The sequence below is a fragment of the Rhinoderma darwinii genome, chromosome 7, assembly GCF_050947455.1.
Source record: "Rhinoderma darwinii isolate aRhiDar2 chromosome 7, aRhiDar2.hap1, whole genome shotgun sequence".
Classification (NCBI taxonomy): domain Eukaryota; kingdom Metazoa; phylum Chordata; class Amphibia; order Anura; family Rhinodermatidae; genus Rhinoderma; species Rhinoderma darwinii.
The window spans coordinates 15,099,113-15,115,723 of NC_134693.1; the positions used below are offsets into that span (position 1 = coordinate 15,099,113).

General features: G+C 43.4%; 1 protein-coding gene across 1 annotated transcript; it reads right to left on the reverse strand.

Moving 5' to 3' along the window:
• Window positions 1-4,601: 4,601 nt before the first annotated feature.
• On the reverse strand, window positions 4,602-11,476 carry LOC142657057 (DNA damage-regulated autophagy modulator protein 1-like). Its single transcript, XM_075832108.1, has 7 exons — window positions 11,201-11,476; window positions 9,287-9,354; window positions 8,933-9,075; window positions 6,358-6,529; window positions 6,164-6,219; window positions 5,515-5,601; window positions 4,602-5,402 (listed from the first exon to the last, which is right to left on the reverse strand). The coding sequence occupies exons 1-7, from the start codon at window positions 11,317-11,319 to the stop codon at window positions 5,322-5,324; spliced, it is 726 nt and encodes a 241-aa protein (XP_075688223.1). The 5' UTR covers window positions 11,320-11,476; the 3' UTR covers window positions 4,602-5,321.
• Window positions 11,477-16,611: the final 5,135 nt, after the last annotated feature.

Below are 16,611 nucleotides of genomic sequence, written 5' to 3' on the forward strand. Positions count from 1 at the left end.
ATGAATTTGGTTCTAGGAGGTCTACAAAATGTGTATGAGCCCCAATGACTAATCCAGATTAAATGTGTATGACAGTAACCTACATTTTGAGGTATTTCTGTATAGATGGTTCCAGATCCTTCCCGAACGATAAATATGGCACTAGGTATGCTGTGCTGTGGTCTCCACCCAATATGAGGTATTGTGTAAGAGACCATCCCCCCTCCAGCAAATTTTACACAGGAGGCGAGATGATGTCACTCACAGATGAGTCTTTACAGATTTAGATGGGGGAGAAGGCAAAAAAATATATAAAATTGTCTGAACATTGTTCATTTTATGCCAGATTTCAGTAACATAATTTGTTTGTTTTTGTATTAATCAGGTATTTTCTATCTATATGTGACATGGGTTTCCAATGTAAATTTGTAATGTAGAGATACTTGATCATATACAGTATGTACAAGACAGGATACGAGGCACAAGGTAAATTTCCCAGAAACCACTCTCACCTTCTTGTTCATCTCAAGGAGTGGAGCTGGAGGTGCTCGCTGAGGCTTGTAACCTGGCAGAAGGTAGGACGGCCGACATTTACACTGACTCTAGGTACGCTTTTAGCATCGCCCACAATTATGGGCCCATTGGTAGTACGAACTTTATTGGATCATCGGGTAAGCCAATTGAGAAAGCAAGAGAAGACAGAACTGACAACAAGAGTATGTGCGGCCAGGTATCAGTAAATTGGCTTGTCCCTGGATACAATAATGCCACCGCTAGGTTTGTAGCAGCCTGCATGATGTGCGCACGGCGTGACATAGGTAAAACAGCAAAGGTACCTGTGAAAAGTGCAGCCCGGCCAGATTACCCGTCCCAGCGACTGCAGAACATACAACTACCCGAGGAAGAAGTGTATGAAAAGGTGCTCGTGTGTGTAGACCTGTTCTCAGGGAGGCCTGAAGCCCAGCCTGTATCTTCCCCACTGCAGACGTTGTGTCTAGTGACAGGGGAATCGTTTTTATCCCAAGTATTGAACTGGTGTTTGTACAATGATAAGGTATCAGCAGTTCTCCAGATGTTGTCTCAAAGTTAGTTTGTTTAGTAACTGTATTCAAGAAGTGTTGTGGGAATATTAAATACTGAGGTTAAGTTTTATGTAAAGTTCTAGACCAGCCTCAGCATTGGACTATTGGAGGCATGCGTCAGATAAAAGGTACAGAAGCGGAATATTCCCATTTGAAAACATTTTTATTTATTTATTTTTGTTGTTGTTGTGAAAGGAAAATTTTAGAGCAGAAAATTCTGTGCAGTGTATATATATATATAGAAGAAAAATTCGTTTGCATGTATCACTTCTAGTTATTGCCCAATGTGAATGTTTAATGTAAAGATGTTATTTGTTAATGTTTTTCTTCAAGTTAATTATCTATTAGTAAGATCAATTAATGATTATACAATGAAAAAGATTGTTCTCCACAGGAAGTCTCCAACTGGGAGCGGAAGGCGTGAGAATCACATTCTAACAGAATGTGGACGAATAAAGGAAGGTAAACCGGTAGAACCAAAGGCACTCTTGATGGCACTTGTATTGATGGCGTGACCTCACATATGCCCCAAGACTGCAAGGATCGATTTGGTAAGATCTAATTGGTATGTCCCAGGTTTTACAGCTGATGCTGGTAAATTCTGTTAGAGCTGTTTGATTTGCCTACAGAACAGTCCTGGCAGCCCGGTGCCAACCTTATCATACCCGCCTCCCACGAAGAGAACAGACCTTGAGAGGCCTTCCCATGCAATACAAATAAGAGTAAGAAAAATTGCTTTGCAACATTTGTCAGATAAACATGTGGAATCTGTGTATATTTTTGTGAGATGGAGCTGTTCCAGGCAATCAGCTCAGATCAAGGTACAAATCCTGCTGAAAAGAGTAACCGCAAGTGCAAATAAAATATACACAGTAACCACACATCTTCTAGGTGCAATGTGCATTGTAACAGATTAGTTTTTCTTATATAAAGGTGTGTTTGATTTAGTTTAAGGGCCTGACATTGTTATTGTATGTACTTAGAACAACTTTTATATTACGAAGATGATATCACCAGATTAGTATTTATTTTAACAATTGACAAGGGTTGGGGGTCACCAGCAAGTGCCAGTTAATATGAACTAAAAGACTTTTAATATGATGAAATCCATCACTGAGATGCGGCAGGCACAGCCTGAGCCAGTACAACGCGTTTGTCCTGAACTGACGGCAGTGTCACAATTCTAAGCAGCCGCCCAGACAAGTAACTTACCGGAGGAAGAGGACAGATGCGGAGGGTTTGTGGTAGTCACATTAAAACTCCACTAATCAGTCTACGTGGGATCTCAACCCAGGCTCACAGCATGAGGTGCTATGTACAGCCCGGTGACGTATACTAAAAGAGATGGTGTCTGACAGATGAGAAGGACCAAACCAAGTCCTGATGACATCAGTAAAGTTCAAAGTAAAGCAAGGAAAAAAAACAAACTGAGTGAACCCGTTAGCAGCATCCAAGTGTTTTAATGAGTAAGTGATCAGGAGGGGGTTATAATAAATCCCCCACTGGACACCACCAGTCTGACACCATAATTGTGTGGGTTACCCTGAGGGTGACAGTCAGTGAAGAGCAGAAGATAGAAGAGGATGATGATGATGATGATGTACAGGAGTTGTCAATACACTGGTGGGACCCCATACCCAAACTGGACATTGGTGATGGCATCATATTAGTTGTGGCCCTATTGATATATTGTTTGAGTTTTATAATCATAATATATAATTTCTGTAATTTAATATGAGAAAAAGGGGGGTTTGTGAAGGATGGTTTATTTGCTTATATTCTCTGTATGAAATTACATTATGAATTATCAAGCAGGATGCCGAATTACTAAGATATGTATTATGTGAAAGTGATTATAATAATGTTTAAATGATTTAGTTTCGTGCAGCAGACACCTTGTCTGGAGTTCCCATCTTGGTTCTTTTGTAGTGAATAAGAAAGACATTGTTCCTTTAACGCCAGTAATGTTGATTTCGTATGTTTTATCTTTGACCTTGGCTCCCATACGAAGCTTGCAGAGAAGGCACAGGGAGTGAGATGGGAGGGTGGCAAATATGCTTGTGTGAATGCCTCCCCCATTCTGCCCAAGAGAGATAAGGCCACCTGCAAACCTGATGTGTGAAGAATTATAATGATGTATCTGGGATGTATCTTATGGTCTGCTATTGGCTGAATAACAAATATTGTCACATTGTCTATGATTGGTTAACCTCAAGCCTGTCCCTTCTGAATGATAGTATTATAGTTTGAGTTTGGAAGTAAACCTCCAGAGGAGTATTTTGAGCATATCAGCAGCGTCTGTGTGTTTTCTTCTCCTCTCTCGATATATATCGGTATGAAATATCCTGATTAGGATGCTGGATAAAGTGTCTGGCCTGAGAGTCTGTTGGACTCTTCTAAATTGCAGTCTAATATATTTTGAGCCATTGACTTCCACGACAGCACCTACACATGGGCAGGTAAGTACATTCTGGTTTGCTGCACTTTTGCTGCGGCCGCTCCCAGTGAAGCCGATAACAGATGACATCAGCAAATGTGTTACAAAACCGCATCGGATAGAGGAAAAAAAACTGAGTTCTGAAAATCACGTACGTTGTACCCACAATATATGAATAGGATTTTTTAAAATTCTATTTACTACATTAGAACATGTGGTCGTTTTGGTAAGTGAAACCAGCAGCAAAAATGCACCAAAAATGTCACATGTGAAACAACCGATCGAGTGTAAAATCCCTTACTGATCACCTACTGGCAAATCCCTGGATCAACCACACTGCGCTGCTAACACCAGTAACCTTGAATATTTTACTTCTCCAGGAATATGTTTAACCATTTCTCAGAGCCAGACGGTCCAACCAGTGGGTCCTACGATAGGCCCAGGCTCTGACCTTAAAGGTCCTGCTGATGACAACCCCATTTGGACTTTTCAGCCAATCACTTGCCACTGAGGACTATTTCTTATGGGATGATCCACAAATAACCTATTAGACCTTATTGATGATATGTCCTGTGTGATAACAATGTATCTTATGTGGACATGTTCTGTATAGATGGAGGATGGGCCTTAAAATTACTTTCTCTGGTGGGCCCAATGTTTCCCAGTCCAACATTACTTCTCTCTGTCTCCTCTCATCTCCGTATGTCTCTCAGTCTCTGTGCGCCCACGACCAGGCCCAACGACGTCTCCTCTGCCTCCCACATAAGAGCCCTCTAAGCCGCACACCTGGGCCGAGCACAGACTAAAGTCGACCCTTCCATCCCATGGCCACGTCCTCTTGTAACACCAAGTACTGTAAGGGATGGATGTCTGTCTACTGTCTGAGCCTGGGATCTGAATGCCAGGAGAGGGGGTTGGGCCCAGGACAAGAAAAAAAACTTGCTCTAGAGTTCATAGGGACCATAGATTTTCCAGTGCTCCTAGGTGTGTGGTTTTTTTTCTATTTAATTTATTGGCAACACAACAACATCACCAAGAGATATATTATGCAAGAAAAAGTATAAATCGTGAAGTAGTTGTAGCAATAACCACAGTAATAAACATTATTCCAACACATTGAGTTTACTATTAGGTGATTTCCACCAGGTTGTCACATTTTACAGTAACACATAGTCCACAGAATAAATCCATTGTGAAGAGTCCGCCAGTGCAAGGCATGTTACTGCCAGTCTTCTGCGCCCGGGCTGTAGTAATAGGCCACAGTCTGCGCCATGATGATGACTTGGCACATTCTCCTGGTAGGACGGCTCCAGATATTCCTGTTGTTCTCTTCAGTACAGCAATCACAATGGTTGAGGTTTCCTGCTACTATGTGTTCAGGAACGTTGCTGTTATGACGTATATATCTCTTCCATGATGAAACGTTCAGTCATCGCTCTTCTGTACCTGCCGCGCTCCTCAATCCTCCTTATCGGAAGTCAATGCTGGTTCTATCAACGTTCCAGAAGAGGTGGAGGTTACTTATCTGCAGGTGGTTCTGTTACCATGATTGGTGTTCTCAGACTGACTTCTGGAAGGACCGGTGTCATTGTCATCACTATGACCTCAATGTGGATGGTAATACTGATCACTATAGATGTCAACAGTGATCTACATATGTCCATCTTAGGTGGCATCTCTGGCTCCACGTCCTGCTGCGGTCTAGGGGTGAGGTCTTTGTGCCCCTTCATCCTACTTGCAGGAAGATGTTCTGCTCCAGTGCTGTCCAGATGGCTTTAGTTGTCTTTATGGTTCTCCAGCCCCCTAGTTCTTACCCCCGGATCTTATTCAGGGTTTTCAGGGTCCTGGGTCTTTTCCCTCATGGAGATGGAGACACCTTCTCTGGACAATTTTAAGGACAGACGCTGAGGAAAAAAGAAGAAAGAACATTGATCATAAACCGGCTCTATACAATATATTACTTCTCATCAGAAACGCTTCTGGAGCACATGAGACCTTCACACGGCATCTACTCACCTGGAAATCTGTATAATTTGTCACATGGTGCATTACCAGGCCGGAAAATCCAATATATTCGGCCTTCATGCCTGTTATGTAGAAGATCTGCAGAAGATAGAGGGACAGGATAGAGGATGTTAGTGCCGGCTGTACTCACCAGTGGCTCTGGTATGGAATAGATGGGAGGATGACAGGTCCACCAAGAGCTTCTATTTTACTTTTAGGGTATGTTCACACGGCAAACAAAAAACGACTGTAAAATACGGAGCTGTTTTCAAGGGAAAACAGCCTCTGATTTTCAGCTGTTTTTTATTCATCAGGCGTTTTTTGATGTGTTTTTTACGGCCGTTTTTTTTTTCCCTAGTGAGACAATGAAAAAATGGCTCCAAACAAGACTCAAGAAGTGAGATGCATTTCTTTTTACGGGGCAGTTTTTTTACGTGCCGTTTTTACAAACGGCTGCGTAAAAAAAACCCGTGGGAACGAAACAGCGTTTTTCCCATTGAAATCAGTAGGCAGATGTTTGGAGGCGTTTAGCCTCTGTAATTGTAGCCGTTTTTCGGGGTGTTTACAGCACGAAAAACGTCTGAAAATAGACCGTGTGAACATACCCTTACACAGGACACATGTGGATTACACAAGATGGAGAATAGTGATATGAACTCACCCCAATACAGCGGCCGCTACATAGGTTGAAGAAGAAGGCGCTCATACCTACAGCAACTGGAAGAACGTGTTAAGGAAAGTAACAGAATTGTATTATTCTAGTGTTTCCTATACCGTCATGTCTGATCTGTGCTACAATGGAGTCATGAGGGAGCGGATAATCTCCAGTGTATCCAGCACACAATGAAAGGATACAGATAATCAGTGTCACAATGGTCACCACGGTTGTTGCTAGCCGGATGTGGCACATTTGCCGACTGCTGAAGGATCTCTTGTACAGGTACACAGCTTGGCACAGGTTGTAAATGGCAGCAAGGACAAATGCCAATCCTGCGCCGATCCTGTGGGCTGTAGGCTGGGTCTCCACCTAGAACATAAACAGATATATAAATGTCATCAATGAGGTTGTCATGGAGATCTGTGAAAATATATCAGCAGAGGCCGCAGGTGGAGTGTAATTATAAAGGGGCAGTAATATAAGGGTAATAACCAGGGGGCGCCACTGTAATGTGTGTTATATTGGGCAGAATGGAAGAATAATGAGCAATGTATATACCAATGACCCCTCTATATATTACTGGGTACTGACCCCTCTATATATTACTGGGTACTGACCCCTCTATATATTACTGGGTACTGACCCCTCTATATATTACTGGGTACTGACCCCTCTATATATTACTGGATACTGACCACTCTATATATTACTGGGTACTGACCCCTCTATATATTACTGGGTACTGACCCCTCTATATATTACTGGGTACTGACCCCTCTATATATTACTGGGTACTGACCCCTCTATATATTACTGGGTACTGACCCCTCTATATATTACTGGGTGCTGACCCCTCTATATGTTACTGGGTACTGACCCCTCTATATATTACTGGGTACTGACCCCTCTATATATTACTGGGTACTGACCCCTCTATATATTACTGGGTACTGACCCCTCTATATATTACTGTGTACTGACCCCTCTATATATTACTGGGTACTGACCCCTCTATATATTACTGGGTACTGACCCCTCTATATATTACTGGGTACTGACCCTTCTATATATTACTGGAGACTGACCCCTCTATATATTACTGGGTACTGACCCCTCTATATATTACTGGGTACTGACCCCTCTACATATTACTGGATACTGACCCCTCTATATATTACTGGGTACTGACCCCTCTATATATTACTGGGTACTGACCCCTCTATATATTACTGGGTACTGACCCCTCTATATATTACTGGGTACTGACACCTCTATATATTACTGGGTACTGACCCCTCTATATATTACTGGGTACAGACCCCTCTATATATTACTGGGTACTGACCCCTCTATATATTACTGGGTACTGACCCCTCTATATATTACTGGGTACTGACCCCTCTATATATTACTGGGTACTGACCCCTCTATATATTACTGGGTACAGACCCCTCTATATATTACTGGGTACTGACCCCTCTATATATTACTGGGTACTGACCCCTCTATATATTACTGGGTACTGACACCTCTATATATTACTGGGTACTGACCCCTCTATATATTACTGGGTACAGACCCCTCTATATATTACTGGGTACTGACCCCTCTATATATTACTGGGTACTGACCCCTCTATATATTACTGGGTACTGACCCCTCTATATATTACTGGGTACTGACCCCTCTATATATTACTGGGTACTGACCCCTCTATATATTACTGGGTACAGACCCCTCTATATATTACTGGGTACTGACCCCTCTATATATTACTGGGTACTGACCCCTCTATATATTACTGGGTACTGACCCCTCTATATATTACTGGGTACTGACCCCTCTATATATTACTGGGTACTGACCCCTCTATATATTACTGGGTACTGACCCCTCTATATATTACTGGGTACTGACCCCTCTATATATTACTGGGTACTGACCCCTCTATATATTACTGGGTACTGACCCCTCTATATATTACTGGGTACTGACCCCTCTATATATATTACTGGGTACTGACCCCTCTATATATTACTGTGTACTGACCCCTCTATATATTACTGGGTACTGACCCCTCTATATATTACTGGGTACTGACCCCTCTATATATTACTGGGTACTGACCCCTCTATATATTACTGGGTACTGACCCCTCTATATATTACTGGGTACTGACCCCTCTATATATTACTGGGTAACTGACCCCTCTATATATTACTGGGTACTGACCCCTCTATATATTACTGGGTACTGACCCCTCTATATATTACTGGGTACTGACCCCTCTATATATTACTGGGTACTGACCCCTCTATATATTACTGGGTACTGACCCCTCTATATATTACTGGGTACTGACCCCTCTATATATTACTGGGTACTGACCCCTCTATATATTACTGGATACTGACCCCTCTACATATTACTGGGTACTGACCCCTCTATATATTACTGGATACTGACCCCTCTATATATTACTGGGTACTGACCCCTCTATATATTACTGGGTACTGACCCCTCTATATATTACTGGATACTGACCCCTCTATATATTACTGGGTACTGACCCCTCTATATATTACTGGGTACTGACCCGTCTATATGTTACTGGTTACTGACCCCTCTATATATTACTGGGTACTGACACCTCTATATATTACTGGGTACTGACCCCTCTATATATTACTGGGTACTGACACCTCTATATATTACTGGATACTGACCCCTCTGTGTAATACTGGATACTTTATATAAAACATAATAACTAACCGAATATATGGCGTTCACGGCGGTCCCAATACAGACGATCCATCCCATGGCGTAGAGGATTCTCTGGATGATGATATAACGCTTCTCCGATGGTTCAGACTGAATGATCATGAACCTGTACTGGATGGAAGCGACGCCGGCTCCTGAAATAGACAATACATGTTATTAGCCGGAGATTTCCATATATAATTTCTATAGACACTTGTATTAACTCCAGGACGCAGTGATGATTAGAAACCCCAGTAATGGCCGCCGGTTAGTGCTGGATAGTGATTGGGAATGAAAGGTCATTACTGTTGGCGCCGCTGATCTCCTCTTGATGTTATCTCCTTATAGGAAGCTGCATCCACTTACCGAGGATGGACATCACCATGAAGACGACGGTGTAGATCACCGATTCAGGGAACATTTTTCCCGTGTCACTGTGAAATAAAGAAAAATTTTGAGAGTTAATAGGAGACAAGCGGTGGAAATGTCTCATCTAAGAGCAGAGGAGACTTTATTTCCCTCCATTATAATCACCCTCCATAATATGTTCTAATATCCACAGTCAAGTAGAAGCAGAAAATACTGCGGGAAAACATGAAGCCGTTACCAATAGCAACCAATCAGATTGCAGCTCTCGTTTGTCAGAGACCCTTTGGAAAATGAATTCAGGAACCCAATTGGTTGCTATGGACAACGGCTCCATGTTTTCTTTGCACAGTATTGAAAAATCTCCCCCATTATCTCCTGAATGTCCAATCATTCCATCTCTATTTCTGACTTCTACTATTTCTAGTCCTAAAAACTTAGCCCCCGTATTATCCGCTACCCCTAGAAAGTATATCTCTATATCTCTATCATTTTAATATACTTAATGACCAAACTTAGTAATATACTTTTTACTTCCGCGAAGCCGAGGAACGGCGCCGTTAATTCAGGTCATGTGATCGCTAGTCTGCTGTAAACTGACTATAGTATTTGTGACGTTTCTTATTTTGATCACATGATCCCTCTCGCCTCTATCAATCCCCAAAATAGGAAACGTCACAGATCATGTGACAAGTGCTCTCTGCTCAGCGACACCACCCGAATGGATCATCACAAATCATGTGACCCATTCATGTTCCGTAATCAACTTCCCCTGACATAAACGTAACAGGGGAAGTGGACCGAGTCAGGCTACGGGGGGTGGGAACGGAGGAGCGAGGCGTGGGAACTTAAAATAAGCGGGAGATGGCATGTAAAGGAGGAATGAGGAAGCGGGGAATCATGAAAGCTACGCTCAGATTGAAACGTTTCCCCATTATCATTCAAGCTGTGCCAGTCTGACAATTTTTTGTCGGTGGCCAATGGCGTCGCTGCAGAGGTAGCCGAGGGCTCGGGGCTTCCCTGTTCGACCGGGTGAGATCGATATTAGTATGGATCTCACCCGTTTAACCCTTCAGATGCGGTGCTCAATAGCGAGCGCCGCATCTGAATGGTTTTGGAGAGAGGGAGGGAGCTCCCTCTCATCCTACCGAAAAGTTACATATATTTGGTATCGCCGCGTCCGTAACCACCCCGACTATAAACTTATTACATCATTTAACCTGCACGGTGAACATCGTAAAAAATAAAATAAAAAAACCATGCAAAAATTGCTGCTTTCTGTGAATCCTGCCTTAACAAAAATTGCATCTGCTTCAAAACGGTAACGATAAAAACTACAAGTCGTTCCGCAAAAAAAGCCCTCATACAATTGCATCGGCGAAAAAATAAAAAAGTTATGGCTACGAAAATAAGCGGTTTTAGCTGTGTAAAAGTAGTAACACATACAAACATACAAAAACTATACAAATTTGGTATCGTTACAATCGCAACAACCCACTGAATAAAGTTATTGTGTTATATATACCACACAGTAAACGGCATAAATTTAGGATGCAAAAAAGTGTGGCGAAATTGCAGGTTTTTTTCTATTCCCCCCCAAAAAGTTAATAAAAGTTAATCAATAAATTCTATGTACCCCAACATGGTGCTATTAAAAATTACAACTTGTCCCGCAAAAAACAAGACCTGATACAGCTATGTCAACACAATAATAAAAAAGTTATAGCTCTTGGAATGCGACGATGGAAAAACGTAAAAAATGGCTTGCTCATTAAGGTCTAAAATAGGCTGGTCACTAAGGGGTTAATAGTCTAATAATAATAATAATAATAATAATAATAATACAGTAATAATAATACAATAATAACACTCATTATACTATAGAGTCAGGATTCTCACCCCGTCCCCTCTTACCTGATATAAGGATATTTTTCATGCCCTGACATGACAGTCAAGACAATCAGGGCACCGAGGCCCAATAGCGTCCATATGACCCAGAGGAGAGGCAAGAATGCCAAACCCCGGATCTCCATGACGCCAAATAGAAGATTCGCTGAGTAAAATCAAAGATTCGCTAAACAAAAGCTGCTATCTCTGTCCGTCTCTTTCTCTGAATTCACAGATAAGAAGGAAGAAGTAACGTCAGGCAGTGACCGGTATAGACTCGATGATGTCACCAGTCTTCTGTGATGTCATAGCTACTCCTGTCATTGTGACATCATCACACATTCAGGAACGGGTGATGATGTCACACATGATGACACATTCAGGAATGTGTGATGATGTGTGACATCATCACACATTCCTGAATCTGATTGGTGCTCAGTATTGTAGCTGATTTTATATACTAGTATATATTTCTGCTTATACACAATTTGCACTTATAAGAGAATATCCGGCACATTGTGGTGTAATAGCTGCTATTATTATATTCATATACAGGATTATATAATGACCATATATATATTGAGAGCATTTTATAGGTTTATTAGTGAAGCTCCAGTATAAGGAGAACATGGAATTACTAATGAGCCCAAATTACATAATAATAACACAAGAATAAAAACTATAAATTCTTTACCTCTACAGATGGTGAATACATGTACAGGGAACTACAAGATCATATCTTTACAGGTTTTTTTTGTTTTTCTTTAAAATAAGGCTCAATATACATGTACGTTTTTGTGCAATTATGAATGTAATTATAATTGAATGCAACTTTCTAATCTACTTATACATCTTGTATCAATTAATTATCATTTTCGAGAAATCTGCTTGCTTTCAGTGAATGACAGATGTCATTGTTTACATTTAGTAGCTGCAAACTTGTCCTTATCCAGCACTTGTTACACAGCTGCAGAGTTTGTTAGAAAAGAGATGAATGTGACGTGCACCTGTGTGAGCAGGACATTATCAGGACAGGTAATGGAGAATGTGAGGGTCACAATGTCCTACTCCTCTATAAGAGATGTCTTGGTGTTTTAGGCTATTTTCTCACTGCCATTGCTGTGTACGTCTGAGGTATACATTGGGAGATACCCTTTTGGCATTGGGTAAATGGGTGCCTTATGGCCTATGCAGGGCCGCCATCAGGGCAGTACAGCTGGTACTGCAGTCAGGGGCCTGGCCACAATGCAGAAAGTTAGGGGCCCGTCCGTTTCTTATTAAACTTTAAACATTTTGCCAAATACAGCGGTTTGTCGCTATTAAAACATGCAGCGCCAACAACTGGATAAACTAGACACCAGGAGGAACAAGTGCCTGATGAAGGTCTAAATTACGACCGAAACGTCGCACTAAACCTCTGGCATCGACTATTGATAAAATAAAACTCAAAGATTTGCTAAAACCACTAACTTGTGTGCCGAATATTTGATTTGCTTTAAACATTTCTATCAGGGCCCCAGCGTTGGTCACTTGGAGAAAGAAACGGACCCTTCAGCTAGGGCCTGTTCCTTCCTCCGAAGTAACTAACGCTGAGACCCTGACAGGACTTACATGAGCAGCAAGAAAGCAGAAGCTCCGTGTGGAGAGAGCCGCCCTCCAGACAGCTCCTTCTCTACACAGCGACTGGACCCTGCAAGACTGGTGAGTGCCCCATCCCTCTTCACATGCCCTCTGACCCCACTTGTAGAAAATGAAGCGGTTTTTTTTCCATGTACCTCACGTTTTTTTGCCGCGTTTTGTTTTCATAATTGTGGCAAAAATGGCGCAGTTTTGCCTCGATTACAAAAATTGCAATAAAAAAATGGTACAAAACATGAAAAAAAACATTGCTTTTAGGCTATATTCCCACAGTGCAGTCAAATCATGTTTTTGCAGCGATTTGGCAAAAATTGTAGCAAAAAATGGGATTTGACTGCACTGTGTGAATAAGACACTAAGGCCACTTCAGACGTGGTGGATCTGTCTCCTATTTTCGGTGCAGATTGCGCACTGAACATCCACTACAAATTACAGTACATTTCATGTGAATGGAGTTTTCAAAACCCTATTCACATGCAGCAGAAATAAATCTGCATGGGCTTTAGTGCATTCCGCTGATTGCAGCATGCCCATTGTATTGCATAATTACCACGCATTTTACCCTTTACAATGCAAAGGGTTAATTTGCGGCAAATCCTTAGCAAAATCTGTAAGGGTCACGTAGCGGAAACACCTAAGGATTTTCAGAAATGTATCTCATTGTGGAAAATCTGCAGCGTAAGTAGCAGCAGAGTGGATGAGATTTGAACAAACCTCATCCACACGCTGCGTAAAAAATGCGCTGAAAAAACGTTTATAAATTGACCTGCAGTGCGGCTTTTTAATCCACAGCTTGTCAATCTATGTTGCAGAATCGCTGCTTTTCTGTTGTGGGTTTCCTAAATTGAGTTCATGGGAGGTAAAACCTGCAACAAATAACAGATGTTGCTATTTTTGCAGCGGAAAAGCTCAGATTCTGTCACAAAAAATTGCAACTCAGATTAAAAAAAAGCTTAGACTTACCCAGAACTCTGTGCTTTTGCGTCCAGCCCGGCCTCCAGGGATGACGTTTTATCCAATGTGACTGCTGCAGCCGATATCCGGCACGGTCACACGGGATGAAACGTTATCCCAGGAGGCTGGGCTGCAGGACGTCAGAGAGACGCGTGGCATGGCAAGTTTAGGCATTTTTTTTTTCTGCACTATGAAGCGCTTCTTTCTTTAATGTATTACCCCAATAAGCGGTACCGGTTGCACTCAGGCCCTGGTGTGGTGCATGACTTTGCCTAAATGCCCCTCTGCCACTTAAGAGGACAGGGCTACTATAAATGGTGGGTGGTGATTTGGGAGCGCTGGTGCAGATATTCAGAGAGGTTAAATTTCATCCTAAATTCTATGTTATATACTTATGTATGTGTATCTAGTGGCGCAACTACCGCGGTAGCGACTGCTACGGGGCCCGCGGCTTGAGGGGGCCCGTGCCGCCAGCCGCCCCCCCTTCATATGCCTGGTGGCGGCGCTAGCAGCCGTTATGGCTGCTAAAGCGGTAGCGCTGCTACTATGGGGTCCACGCCGCCGAGCCTCCAACAAGTATGGGCCGGGAGACACAGGCCCTCTCATGCCTGTAGGCGTCACTAGCACCAGAGGAGGCCCCGGTGCTAGTGACAGCCAAATACAAGCATTAGCGCTGAATCGCCGGGCATGCCCCACCATCCAGCGCCTTACAATGACGCTAATTGGCTAGGGGCGCGATGACATAATCGCGCCGCTTCAATGCTTGAAAGGCGCTGATTGACGGGGCAAGTCATTCTGCCCCACCAATCAGCGTCATTGGACAACGCTCGTTCAGCTCCAGCAAACCTGCTCAGAAGAGAGCAGATCTGCATCGCCAGCAAACAGGAATGGGATCATGTGAGTATGTAAAGTTTTTTTCTCATATAACTGTGAGTGGTATTATCTATAGTGGGGGCTCTATCTACAGGGGGTTGTCTATATGTGGGCCACTATATACAGGGGGGTATATATGTGGGGCACTAGCTACAGGGGTGGTCTGTATGTGGGGATGTGGGCCACTATATATATATATATATATATTTTATAGACAGTCAAATCACGTTATTATGACCACCTTCCTACTTTCGACGTCGGCGAAGCATAGCCCATGAATGAAGTGATGTGTCGTGGTCCGGCTTGGTGAGTATATAAGGTGTGCGACAGGCTGTCGGAGCACATATCACTCAATGTGGCCACGGGTCGAAGGGGCGATATATTAGTGTTGCAAAAAGGGCTGATTATTGGCTTTCGGGTCAAGGGTGGCAGTATTTCTCAAACAGCGCAGTTTGTGAACTGTTTACGTGCTGCTGTGGTGAAAGTGTATCGTGAGTGTACCATGGGGAATAATCGACATGGAAACTGCGGTGCACCACTTGCCATTGATGTGAGAGGTGAACGTCGGCTATGAAGGTGCGCGAGGGCCAAAGGACGCACTACAGTGGAACAGTTCACTGTGAAAATCAACCAGAGGGTTACCAGACGTGTGTCTAAAACAGTTTAGCGAACCCTACTGCGTATGGGGCTCCGAAGCAGATGGGTGGTCACTGCTCCTATGGAAACAAAGGTGCAGGGGAAAAAAAAGGCTTCAATTTGCACGGCAGTACCGCCACCAGCTTGTGTTCTTCCAACAATGGTTGCAGGGTGTTTGTTCTCTGTTTCTCGCCTGACACACCAGCGTCCATCCGTCGATGAAGCACAAAACGTGGCTCTTCGCAGAAGGCAATCCTTTGCCAATTATCGGTGGTCCAAATCCGATGATTGGCGTTATGGTCTGGGTTTTTTTTTTCATGGCATTCTCTGGGTTCAGCACTCTGCCGATTTGGGTATGAATCAATCGTTGCAGATCACGTCCACCCATACTTGTCTGGGGCAGAAGGAATCTTCCAGCAAGACAATGTGACATGTCACACAGCTAGAAATGTCCGACAGTGTTTGGAAGACCACGACCAAGACTTCCAAGCGCTTCCCTGGCCCCCTAATTCACCAGACTTAAACCCAATTGAGCATCTGTGGGACCACCTCGATTGTCTTGTTCGCTCTATGGATCCTCCCTCACGCACCCTCCAGCAAATGTGGGATGCCCTGCAGTCATCATGGCACCAGATACCGGAGACAACCTACCAGCACCTTATTGAGTCACCCCCAGCCCGTCTAGCTGCTGTCCGTGGTTACTCTGGATATTAACTGCAGGTCATAATACTGTGACTCCACTGGCTGACCCATGGTCTGACCCAAGTGGTAACCATTTCTTTGTCTCTGCTCTCGTTCTGTTCCACATGTTGGGCAGAAACTCTACCAGTGAGCTAGAGGCTTCACCACATTATATGAGTTATTCACAGGACATAATATACTGACCAGGGCCGGCTCCAGGTTTATGTGGGCCCTTGAGTGACACTGGCTTAGTGGGCCCCTTTGCAGGGGAATTCACGACGGCAGTAAAATGGCAGAAAACTTCACTTCGTGCCCAATATAGAAGTTAGGCCCTGTTTACGCTCCCATGTAGAAGTTAGGCCCCCAGTTGTACCCCCACAAATTTAGTTCCCATCTGTGGATAGTGCCACACAGCCCCCATCCCAGGTAGTGCCACACAGCCCCCCCTGTAGATAGTGCCATGCAGCCCCCCAAGTAGACATCATACAACCCCCCTGTAGATAGCGCAGCTGTATCTAGCGCTGAGATCTGTAATCGTCAGGTCAGCGGGACTGACAGGTGCAATGACAGCGGGTCCTGCGCGTCTCTGACGAGTAGGATTCACCAGTTATCGATCACATATGTGTTATGAACTGTAGATAACCGCTCGATCCTGC